Source organism: Culex pipiens, chromosome 1 (assembly GCF_016801865.2).
Source record: "Culex pipiens pallens isolate TS chromosome 1, TS_CPP_V2, whole genome shotgun sequence".
Taxonomy (NCBI): domain Eukaryota; kingdom Metazoa; phylum Arthropoda; class Insecta; order Diptera; family Culicidae; genus Culex; species Culex pipiens.
The window spans coordinates 67,990,722-68,002,767 of record NC_068937.1 but is presented as its reverse complement, the minus strand read 5'-3'; the positions used below and the strand labels follow the sequence as shown (position 1 = coordinate 68,002,767).

The following is a 12,046-nucleotide window of genomic DNA, read 5'->3' as shown; positions in this document are numbered from 1 at the left end:
CACGAAGCACCACAAGCTCGTTGAGTGCACCTTTGAAGTTCTGAGCGTTGTCGCACTCGATGAGGCGCGGCTTTCCGCGTCGGGCTACGAATCTACGAAGTGCCGCCAAGAATGCTCCAGTTGTAAGATCTCCGACCATTTCAACGTGCACCGCCTTTGTAGTCAAACAGACGAAAACAGCAACATAGCAGATCGTGAACTTGTTTCTCAGCTCCGGATGGCGATACTTGAACGGTCCACAGAGATCGACTCCGGTACTTAGGAAAGGCAGAGTTGGTGTTACACGTTCTTCCGGCAAATCGCCCATTAGCTGCTCCAGGTTTGTGGGACGACATCTAAAGCAGCTCACGCAAGTGTGTACGATCCTCCGAGCTGTGTTGCGTATGCGCAAAGGCCAGAATTGAGAACGGACGCTGGCGATCAGGAGTTGAGGTTGGGCATGGAGCATCTTCTCGTGGAAGTAGCGAACGACGAGATCGGTGAATGGGTGTTTTGCTGGTAACAGGATCGGATGCTTCCTTCCTTCCGAGACTGGAGCATGGCCCAGCCGGCCACCGACACGAATTATTCCATCCGACAAGAACGGGGCCAAGTTCTTGATTTTCGAGTGTGGTTCAACCGATCGCTCATCCGCCAACGCTGCCAACTCGTCCGGAAAGGTTTCACGCTGGACTAGTCGAACCAAGGTTTCCATCGACTCCTTAAGCTCGGCAGTTCGTAAGAATCCGATACGACGATTGTTCTGGTTCAGAGGGTTCGAGTTGTACGAGAAACGCCTGAGCAAGGCGACGGTTCGAATTAGGTGTGTGTAAGACGAGAATTTTCCAAATATTGGGTTTGGTTCGACAGTTTGAGCAGCTAGCGATACAGGGCGTTCTTCCAGGTCTTCTTTTTTGAAGCTTTCCTCCTTCGAGCGAAATGTGGCAGGCCAGTAGCGACGAGGTAACGAGAGCCAGAAAGGTCCGAACCACCAGAGAACGGATAAAATTAGAAGACCAGGCAGCATCCCTCTCGAAATTATGTCTGCCGGATTCTCAGAGCCCGGCACGTGGTTCCACACAGCCTTGGCGGTCAGATGTTGTATCTCGGACACACGGTTTGCGACGAAGGTTTTCCAGCGCGAGGGAAGGGAGTTCAACCAGTGAAGTACGATTTCCGAATCCGTCCACAGGAACACTTCTCCGTCGAAGTTCGTAGCGGCGATCACCTTTACGAGAAGGTGTGCAAGCAGCAGTCCGCCATTCAGCTCCAGTCGGGGAAGATTGGTTTTCTGTTGCTTTTTCTTCTTTGGGTTGCCCAGTGGAGCAACTCTAGATTTAGACGCAAGTAAGCTAGTTTTGGCCTTCCCATCCGATGTTTCGGTACGCAGATAAATGTTCGCGCCGTACGCCTTTTCAGACGCATCGCAGAACCCATGCAGTTGGCGAGAGACGACGTAGATTACTGGAATGACACAACGTGGAACCGACAGGTTTCGTAGTTCTTCCAGACTGGCTCGATAATCCAACCAAATTTGCTGCAGGACCTCGGCGAGAGGTTCGTCCCAGTTCTTCTGCATACTCCAAACGTCCTGCAGGTTTAACTTCGCTATCACGATAACGGGGCCAATCAATCCATACGGATCGAAAAGTTTAGCTGCATCCGACACCATCACCCGTTTCGTGATGACCAACGACTTGTTCCAGTCCGGTACGGTGAAGAGAATACGGTCTGAAGCGATGTCCCATTGAATTCCGAGCGTTTTGATGGGACCAGTTGGTGAGTTGAACTCGAACAGCGCTCTTTCATCCCGCAACTCTTTGGGTAGATTCTCGAGAATCGACGGACAGTTCGATGACCATTTCCGCAGGCAGAATCCCGCAGAGCCAAGTAGGTTTTGCAGGTGGGAACAAAGCTGCTGTCCTGCAGCGACGTCGTCGACACCCGTCAACAGGTCATCCATGTAGAAGTCTGTGGCAACTACCTTCGCGGCTTCGGGGTACGTGGTTTCACCAACTTTGGCCAATTCCGCTAAACACTTTGTTGCCAAATATGGGGCGCAGGACGTCCCGTAAGTTACAGTCGTCAGCTGATAGAAGCGAAGCGGTTCATGGGGAGAATCTCTCCACACGATCATCTGCAGCGGATGATCAGCAGGATGTACCAGGACTTGCCTGTACATTTTTTCGACGTCAGATACCATGGCGTATCGATACCACCGAAAGCGTAACACAATCGAGAACAGATCTTGTTGGACCACAGGACCGACCATCAAGCAATCATTCAACGACACTCCGGTGTCTGTTGCGCACGATGCGTCAAAAACAACGCGCAGTTTTGTAGTTGTGCTTTCAGGTCGGAGTACGCAATGGTGGGGCAAAAAATAGGTGGGTAAGCTTGAGCTGGAACATTCTGCTTCATCGACTTCTGCCATGTGTCCAAGAGCACGATACTCCTCAATGAACTTCGAGTAGGATTCCTTCAGCGAAGGGTTTGCTGTCAGACGACGTTCAAGGGCGAGATACCGACGAATTGCTATCTCCTTGGAACTTCCCAGAGTGGACATAACGGCAGGCCTCCTTGGTAGCCGCACCACGAATCGTCCGGATTCGTCACGCGTGGTTGTCGCCGTAAAATGCGCTTCGCATTGAGTTTCCTCAACGGACAGCGTGCTGGTAGACTGGCAAGATTCCAATTCCCAAAATCGTTCGAGTTGTTCGTCGAGCGTGAGGTTGTGACAGAGGCACGTCAGACTGAGCGTGGGTGCCGGAGGGGATCCAATTTTTCCGGACACGACCCACCCCAGGACGGTTTTTTGAAGAACAGGTTGTCCTGGTCCGAGACGAGTTAGTCCTTCTTCAATCAGCTCATAGTAGACTTCGATTCCCAATATCATGTCGATAGGGCCAGGTTGATAGAAAGAAGGATCAGCGAAAACGATATCTGTTGGTAGGTTCCAGTCCTCTGTACACAACGCTCTAGCAGGAAGTTCTCGAGTGATTCCGGACAGAACGTTGAACGAGACGTCAGCGAAAAAGTCAGTACAATGGGAGTGAATCCTAGCTTCGACGATGTAAGACGAGACGACAGTTGTATTCCCAACGCCGCCAATCTCCTGGTTCGCCTTCACCCGCTTCAGCTTCAGTTTCTGCGACAACTGCTCCGTCATCAGGCTCAGTTGAGATGCTGGATCCAACAGAGCTCTAGCCCACACGAAGTGGCCAGTGCTGTCTGAAACCTTCACGACAGCTGTCTGCAGCAGCACGGTAGCAGGAAGGGTTCGTGCGTTTCCGTGCAAAGTGGTTGATACGTGGGAGGTACTTGGCAAAGTGGGTTCTAGTTGGTTCTGCGACATGTTGGTTTGTGGGGTAGGAACGACATTCGATGTGATCTGATTTTGAGTTTGTGGTTGGTCAGGTGCTGGCAACGACGACAATTTTGGAGGTGGGTTAGGGTTAGAGAAACGAAGTGTGGAATTTTGGTGCAGCATTGTATGGTGTTTTTGTCCGCAAACACGACAGGAACTCGAAGTGCATTTTTTGACGAGGTGGTCGGGCGAAAGGCAATTTATGCAGAGGGAGTTCCGTTTTACAGCATCGAACCGTTGTTGGACTGGCAACTTGCGGAAGGTTTCGCACAGGAAGAATGAGTGGGGTGGCTTCTTGCAAAAGGGACAGCTTCTTGAACCGCTACTAATTGTGACTGCATGACTAAACCTTGGTTTCGTCGAACGACCTGGGTCAGGTTTAGTAGACTCTTTCGAACGCGACTTTGACGGTGGGAGGGACTGAAGAATAGACAGATGATCGCGCAAAAACTTAATCAGCTCAGGATAAGTAGGAACTTCTTTGGACTTGTGAAACTGCTCCCACTGCCTCAGGACCGAGTCATCCAGTCGTGCGCACACCATGTGCGCCAGCAACACACTCCATCCCTTGGTGTCAACTTCCAGCTTCCCGATCATGTTGAGATTCCTCTCGAACTCGTCGATGACACGTGCTAACGACTCGTAGGACTCATTTTCCATGGGTTCGATGCTAAGTAGACACTCGATGTAGGCCCTAACAATGAGCTTTTTATTGTCGAAACGCTGAACCAAAATATCCCAAGCGACAGAATAATTAACAGCAGTAACGTCAATGGTCTCGATGTGCCTCTTTGCCTCTGGAGCCAGCGACGAATTCAGATAAGCGAACTTCTCGATTGGTTGAAGAGAAGGGTTTGAATCGATCATGCTGACAAAGGTGTCCCGATAATTGATCCAATGGATCAGTTGTCCATCAAAGTTGGGCAATTTCACCTCAGGTAACTTAATCCGAGAGTGCGTCAGGTCAGGGGTTTCCTCAGATTTGGGGGGCACAGAGTTCAGGGTGGCTTGTTCTGCTTTTTTCAAGTTTTCGAGTTGAACAACGATCAGACTGTACACCTTGAGATATTTGGTTTCAAAGTCAAAACGGATTTTGCGCAGGTTTGCTTCATTGTCGGCGTCGGTTTCAGGCTTTTCTTGATCCATCTGCACTTCGGTTTGTAAGCGAATCGACTTAAATTCTTTGTAGAGAGTAGCCGCATGCTGTCTCCATCCTTCCAGCGCATCTTTGTCCCTCTGCTCATTGTAATTCTCAACCAGTTGTAGTAGCATGTCCAGCGAGTCATTCAGAAAATGCTCTTGCTTCGAAAGTGACCGCAGAGAAGGAGTCATTTCGGAAAGTGTTGCGAATGCCAGTTTTGTTCCCAAAATTTGCCTACTGCAGTAAGTTAACCCACCTCGTCAATGCACTACCACAACTTCGATTACGATGAGCAGCGAACCAACCTCTAACCTCTAACTACCAAACCACGTGTGCATGGATCAAGAAATCCCTCCGAAGCGCGCAGATCAGATCAAGTCGTTCAGGGCAATCAATTAGCGTCGTTCAATTCGTAGTTTTAGCCAATTTTTCATGCGAATCTTTCACCAATCTATCAATCAGCAGCTTCACTGCTTTCATGCATGCGTACTTACGATCGACGACGATCAATGTGCCCTCGTAATTAGCCTCTTTTGTTCCCGAAGAACAATAGCCAACCACGCCAACCTCGACCACGTTTCGTATCAGCAACTCTCGTTCTCGATCCCACGCCGATCTGGTCCAGATGATCTGCAGCTCGCCGCAATTCTTTCTGGATCTTTCTTCAATTTTCCGATCAAGCGGAGATCACTTTTTATGTCTTCCTGGTAGCACAAAATGTTCAGACCACTTTTTCACAAGATCAATTTGTACCGCGACGGTAATTGATCGTCGATTTTACGACACGATTAGTCCGTTTCACTCGCGACGCGATTAATCCGGGTAGCAAGGACCAAAAAATGTTCGGATTAAGGTTAAACTAAAAATCACACGCGAGGAATGTAGAGTAAAAAAAACTACTAAAATTTTATTCCCGACGAAAACGAAATGGAGATGATCTCCGTCTGGTATAGCGATATATTTCGTACTAAGAGGACTGAACGTGGTTTACTGGGCAATATATAGCGAAATCGAGAGATAAATCTGAGCGGAAAGAGTAAACGCAATTGTGCCGCGAGAGAATCTTAAATATAACAGTTAGCAATAGGGTTCTTATCTTTAACAGCAACTTTAAGTAGTTTGGTCAAAATTTGCAACAAATGTTTTGATTTGGCATACTTTCCCAGTAGTTGGACAAATGCCAAAGTAGTTCCGTTTTTGAAACCGGATAAAAATCGTGCTGAAGCCTCAAGCTAGCGGCCCATTAGTTTGCTTTTATCTATTCGTAAATTATTCGAAAGAATAATTCTTAATAGAATGATGACGCACATTAATGAAAATTCAATTTTCGCTGATGAGCAGTTTGGATTTCGCCTTGGGCATTCAACAACTCATCAGTTGTTGAGAGTTTCAAATTTAATTCGAAGCAACAAATCTGAGGGCTACTTTACTGGCGCTGCTCTTCTAGACATAGAAAAAGCATTTGACAGTGTTTGGCATAAAGGTTTGATTGTGAAATTGAAAAGGTTTAATTTTCCGATTTATATCGTGAAAATTATCCAAAATTATTTGACGGATCGTACACTGCAGGTATGTTATCAGAATAGCAAATCTGATCAACTACCTGTACGTGCTGGCGTCCCTCAAGGAAGCATTTTGGGTCCAATTTTATACAATATTTTTACTTCTGACTTGCCTGATTTGCCCCCAGGATGACAGAAATCACTTTTTGCTGATGATACAAGCATCTCCGCCAAAGGTAGAAGCCTTCGTGTCATCACAAGAAGATTACAAAAAAGCTTGGATATTTTCAATTCTTATTTGAAAGAATGGAAAATTTCTCCAAATGCTGCAAAAACTCAACTTATTATTTTCCCTCACAAACCAAGGGCTGATTTTCTTAAACCAAAAAGTCATCACATTATAAAGATGAATGAGGTAAATTTAAAGTGGGAGGATCAAGTGAAATATCTTGGACTTGCTTTTGACAAAAACCTTACTTACAAGGATCACATTGAAAGTATCCAGGTTAAATGTAACAAATATATTAAATGTTTGTATCCACTTATAAACAGGAATTCTAGACTTTGTCTCAAGAATAAGCTGTTAATTTATAAACAAATTTTCAGACCTGCCATGTTTTATGCTGTGCCGATCTGGACAAGCTGTTGCTTAACCAGGAAGAAAAAACTTCAGAGGATTCAGAACAAAATTCTGAAAATGATTCTGAAACTTCCTCCCTGATTCAGCACCATCAATTAGCCGAAGTGGACACTTTGGATGTTATGTCCAATAAGATAATTGATGCATTTCGACAAAAATCATTGCAGTCTTCAGCTGCATTGATCCGCTCTTTATATAGTTTATAAGTTAGTTTTAAGGTATCCCTTTTCCCTTTTGTACATGTCCTACATTTGAAATCACTGAATAGCGCAAACTAAAATATTTCATGAATAAATGAAAGTTGCTAGTATTTAAAATTGAGGTGAAAAGTCATCGATTGTGATTGGACACTCAATAATATTTTAACTGAATGTACATGGAAGAGAAAATCTGAATAAATATAAATTAAAAAAAAAGCTGTCCCAATTTGCCCTATGTGTCCCGTTTCGCCCCAGATCACGGTACCTTTAAAAAAAACTCTAGAATTAGCGAATCCGCTCTGTGTTTAATCTGAATCAGGGGTCTTATAAGCTAGAAATTCATATAACGTAGGTCCGAAGTCTTGTTGACAAAATGGCAAAAAATTATAAAATTCCAAGAATTGTCTCGAAGAAAGCCTATTTTATTTCAATTTTTCCCCTCCTTTAATGAGGTTTTAACATGGTATCTTGGATCACTTTGGACTTTAGGTATAAATTTTAATTAAGTCTTTTTTTAGTGGTATACACTCCTAAATATTCCGAAAGAATTCCGAAACAGATTTATCAACATGGGCAGTCCAGATGAAATAACATTACAGTGGATAGAACAGTCACGTCTTGAATCCAGTAAACTATGGCTCCAATTGTGGCACTTATTGGCTAAAGCATTCCTCAGCGTATTTATGACACAAACAGATGTAAATGGAATATTAAGGCGTGGATCAATGTACATTTTATCTGATAACCAGTTTCAAACGATTCTTACTAATAGTGGACTGAAGAATTTAGCAAACAATGGTAACAACACTGTAAGTATTACAAAAGGAATCCAGCAATTAATTTCTGTTAAAATTGAATGTCCGGGAAAACACGTTTGCATGTGTGTTTTGCTTATCGAAAATCTCCGTGAAAGTAGAACAATGCTAAAAGATTTTGCGTAAGTGTGAGTACATCGATTTAAGCTAACTTTATTTGCTAAATACTAGGGTGGTCCAAATCCGGGCTTTCTCGGGGATTGATCCATCTTTAGGCTAAATTTCAAATTTAAGCTCATTCTGACCTCGGGAACCCCTCCCTCTAATCGCTTGAATTTATATGGGAAAAATCGTCAAAATGTATGGAGAAAAGCAACTATTTTACTTTTTTACCTGTGAAGGGCGCCATAGTCGTCCAATCTTTATCAATTCTCAGATGACCTTCATTAAACTTAGAACAACTTTCCGAAGACACCATATTTTTTGGATTTTTTACTGATAAGTTATTAGCTTCTGAAAATTACCATTTTGGCGCAGACTGCTCTAAGGGGCTACCTAGAAACAATAATTTTTAAATGCACGTGCGTGCTCGCTTGCCTGCCAAAAAATCTTTAAAATATGGTGCCTCTGAGAATTGATAAAGATTGGACGACTATTGCGCCCTCTACAGGTAAAAACTGAAACAGTTCATCTCCATACAATTTGACAATTTCCCATACAAACTTCAAGCGATTAGAGGGAGGGGTTCCCGTGGTCAGAATGAGCTCAAATTTGGAATTTCGCCTTGTGATGGGTCAACCTTTGATTTCAGGGGGTAGCCCCGAAAAAGCCTGAATTTGGATACTTAGTATTCGTGTCTTAGTGAAGAATATATGTGATATTTATCGCTTTTCCATCATCAACGTTGGGTTGATGATGAATAAAATATGTCCGAGTGTAGAAGATGGGAAAGAGATCAAAGTCCGATTCCGATTAAGATATCTCCTTTACATACCTACCCATTTTTTTCAGATACGAGTTTTAGACATTGGTGCTGGTGACGGAGAAGTTACAGCACGATTAGTAAATGCGATATCTTTGCTTGTGCCAGATTCGAACATAACTCTTTTTGCAACAGAGTCTAGTTGGGTTATGCGAAGCCGATTAGCAGAAAAGCAAATCCAGTGAGTAACTAAAAAAAAGTGGTCGGAATACACAATTTTATGCTACACAGCAAAAAATAGTGTAATTTTGGAAAGTGTAGTTTTAGAAGGTTGAATATTACCTCTTTTATAATATAATTTTACCTAAATTAAGACTGAAAAAGTGATATTACACCAGAATAGTGGTAAAATTACACATTTTCAGAGGTAAAATTACTAAAAATAATTTTATGAAGAAAAAAAAATATGAAAAAGAGGTAAAATTACACTTTTTTTGACATAAAAGTTGTACCCCTTCCCAGATGTGATATTACCACGATTTTTTTCTGTTTAGTAATGATAACCTTTTCTTGGTTTCAGGGTTGTCGAGGAAATAAACGTTCTTAATAATGTTGACTTTGTATCATGTTTAAATGTATTAGACCGTTGTATTGACCCACTAGCACTTCTGCATGAGATTTACAGCGTACTTGCGCCTGACGGACGCTTAATGGTAGCATTGGTGTTGCCGTACAGCCATTATGTGGAAAAAAGTCGGTTTCAATTGAATCATAAATGTTTGTGTAAACAAATTTACTCTTTTGGTTTTTTTTATTTTTAGATTCGAGTCATTTGCCATTAAGGCCACTTTTGGATCACTGGCCTAATCACACAGGAATGTCCATTGAAAAAGAAATAGAAGCTTTTTTTAAAAAACTTGAAATTGTTGGTTTTACAATTTTATCCTGGACTAAGGCACCGTATTTATGTGAAGGAGATTTAAGGCAATCGTTTTATTGGCTAGATGATATAGTAGTTGTATGTTCAAAATAATTTTTTATGAATTAAAAAACTTGCAGTTATCATCATGAAGTTTTTGTTATTTAAGTTTTTGCCTTCCTCACCTCACTGAGGAAAGGCTATAAAATCACTCGAAAAACGAACTTCTTAAATAGGCCTCGTAGACCCACCTTCACGTATACATGTCGACTCAGAATCAAATTCTGAGCAAATGTCTGTGTGTGTGGAAAGAAGGGCTTTTTCCCAACATTTTTCGGGGTATACCGAAATATCTCATAATTTTTTTTTTGAAGATTATTTTTCGATTATTTATTCAAAAAAGTCACAGAAAATAGGTGCATGCATGTTGATATCACTCAAACTTCTTATTTATATGCCTTGGGGACTCTAACCAACTACATTTGACCAATATTTGACCTCCAATCAAAAAAATCGAACCAAATTTACCAGAAGTCTAGCTTTCTTTGAAATTACTCCAAAATCTAAGCTGGAAACCCCGATATGACCGAAAATAAATCATTTCTTTGTACAATTTGTAATGAAAATACAGCAAAACATTGCCCAGATACGAATTTGAGTATTAAACAATGCAAAATATAGATTATTAAATAAATAAGCTGTTTATTACCCAATAGGTTCAAAACAATAGTTTTTCAATCCTCTGCCACATCACACTATTACATTTTAAAACATTTTAAAATCAATCACATTGTAGAAAACAGTTTTCTGAACAAGTTCCATAAAAAAGTTTCAATTTTGGTTCAATATAAGCAGAGATATGCCCAATTTCCTGAAATAAATAGTGCCTTTCTCCAAAATTTCTTAATTTAATTACCTTTCACATGATGGGCACTACTAAGATATTTTTTATGATGAAAATATTTTATTAAAACATAGAAATTATAACAAGTTTTGACGAAATTCATGAAAATTATTCTATAGCATTAATTGCAAAACTTAGTAGTCAGTGACCATCATGTGAAAGGTAATTAAATTAAGAAATTTTGGAGAAAGGCACTATTTATTTCAGGAAATTGGGCATATCTCTGCTTATATTGAACCAAAACTGAAACTTTTTTATGGAACTTGTTCAGAAAACTGTTTTCTACAATGTGATTGATTCTAAAATGTTTTAAAATGTAATTGTGTAATGTGGCAGAGGATTGAAAAAAAATCGGAACCTATTGGGTAATAAACAGCTTATTAAATGAAAAAAATCTATGTTTTGCATTGTTTAATGCTCAAATTTGTATCCGGGCAATGTGTTGCTTTAATTTCATGACAAATTGTACAAAGAAAAGATTTACTTTCGGTCGTATCGGGGTTTCCAGCTTGGATTTTGGGGTAATTTCAAAGAAAGCTAGAAATCTGGTAAATTTGGTTCGAATTTTGTTATTGGAGGTCAAATATTGGTCAAATATAGTTGGTTAGTGTCCCCAAGGCATATTAATAAGAAATTTGAGTGATATCAACATGAATGCACCGATTTTCTGTGACTTTTTTGAACAAATATCCCATAAAATCGAAAAATAATCTTCAAAAAAAAAGTTAGTCTAGACCCCCCGACGAAATATTTCGGTAAACCCCGCAAAATGGTTAAAACTGCTGTCCCAATTCGCCCCATGTGTCCCGATTGACCCCAGTTTACGGTACGTTTATAATCAAACAAGCGTTTATGACAAACGCGATCATAGCAAGCTTCCCATGCGCCAGTGACAACGCACACCGCGGTTTTGGTTTTCTAGCTTCGGTACGAGCCCTTTTGTGTGTTGGTATTTTGGTTCATCGTTCCAGCGCACCAAGCCAAGCAAAACCGAGGTACAAGTGAACCGCGTGTGCCGCACGGTGCACAGCTAAAAAAGTAGTAATCCAGCTGCGTGTAAAAGGCCTGGGTGTAAAATAAATATTGCATTATTTCATGCAAGTTTATGTGATTTTACATCCTGAAATATGTAGCCCATCATATGGGAAACCTACTTGACCGAATGCTCATATATGCGTTTATCCTTTCCATTATTCATCGGTCTGATGGGCAAGTAGGCTAAGGTGCTGGGTTTGAATCCCGTCGGTTGCAACTTTTTTTTGTGTTTAAAAAAAAATGTACTTGCAGTGTGTAATATTAAGTGTTTATTTTGACGAAGGTGATGTGCATGCTTATGCATGCGATTTTACCATCGGATTTTTTGCTGTGTGCAGGGAAGCTAGCCATTCAGCTTCTACGAAAGTGACAGAGTCAGAGATAACTATTTTTAACTACCGCATCAATTGCTCCACTAGCGTTTTTATACGTTAATTATTCAACAAGTGTCATACAATTTGGTCAATTGTTTACATTTTGATCAAAAAACCATTATTCAACATGGTTGTATAACACAAATGGGGGGTGTGGAATATGCTGTTCGTTTTTTGATTACACAAAAAATAACAGCTACGTTAGCAAATAAAAAAGTGAGTTTCAGAAAGACACATAAATTTTATCCATTTGCCCTTTCCATTAGGTCCCTGCACTAATCATAAAATGTTGTTTGATTATCGGCAAA

The 12,046-nt window shown here is 41.4% G+C and overlaps 1 protein-coding gene across 4 annotated transcripts in view; it reads left to right on the top strand.

Annotated features, from left to right (window-relative positions):
- LOC120429513 (protein-L-histidine N-pros-methyltransferase) overlaps window positions 1-9,578 on the top strand; it is a 76,557-nt gene extending 66,979 nt beyond the window's left edge. For 3 of the 4 annotated variants that reach the window (XM_052706621.1, XM_052706623.1, XM_052706622.1), the window contains 4 exons: window positions 7,348-7,638; window positions 8,596-8,747; window positions 9,087-9,259; window positions 9,328-9,578. In XM_052706621.1, the coding sequence (XP_052562581.1) occupies window positions 7,348-7,638; window positions 8,596-8,747; window positions 9,087-9,259; window positions 9,328-9,539 (828 nt within the window). In that variant the 3' untranslated portion in view covers window positions 9,540-9,578. The remainder of the gene's footprint in view (window positions 1-7,347; window positions 7,639-8,595; window positions 8,748-9,086; window positions 9,260-9,327) is intronic. The other variant, XM_052706624.1, reaches the window with a different exon arrangement.
- The last annotated feature ends 2,468 nt before the right edge of the window (window positions 9,579-12,046 follow it).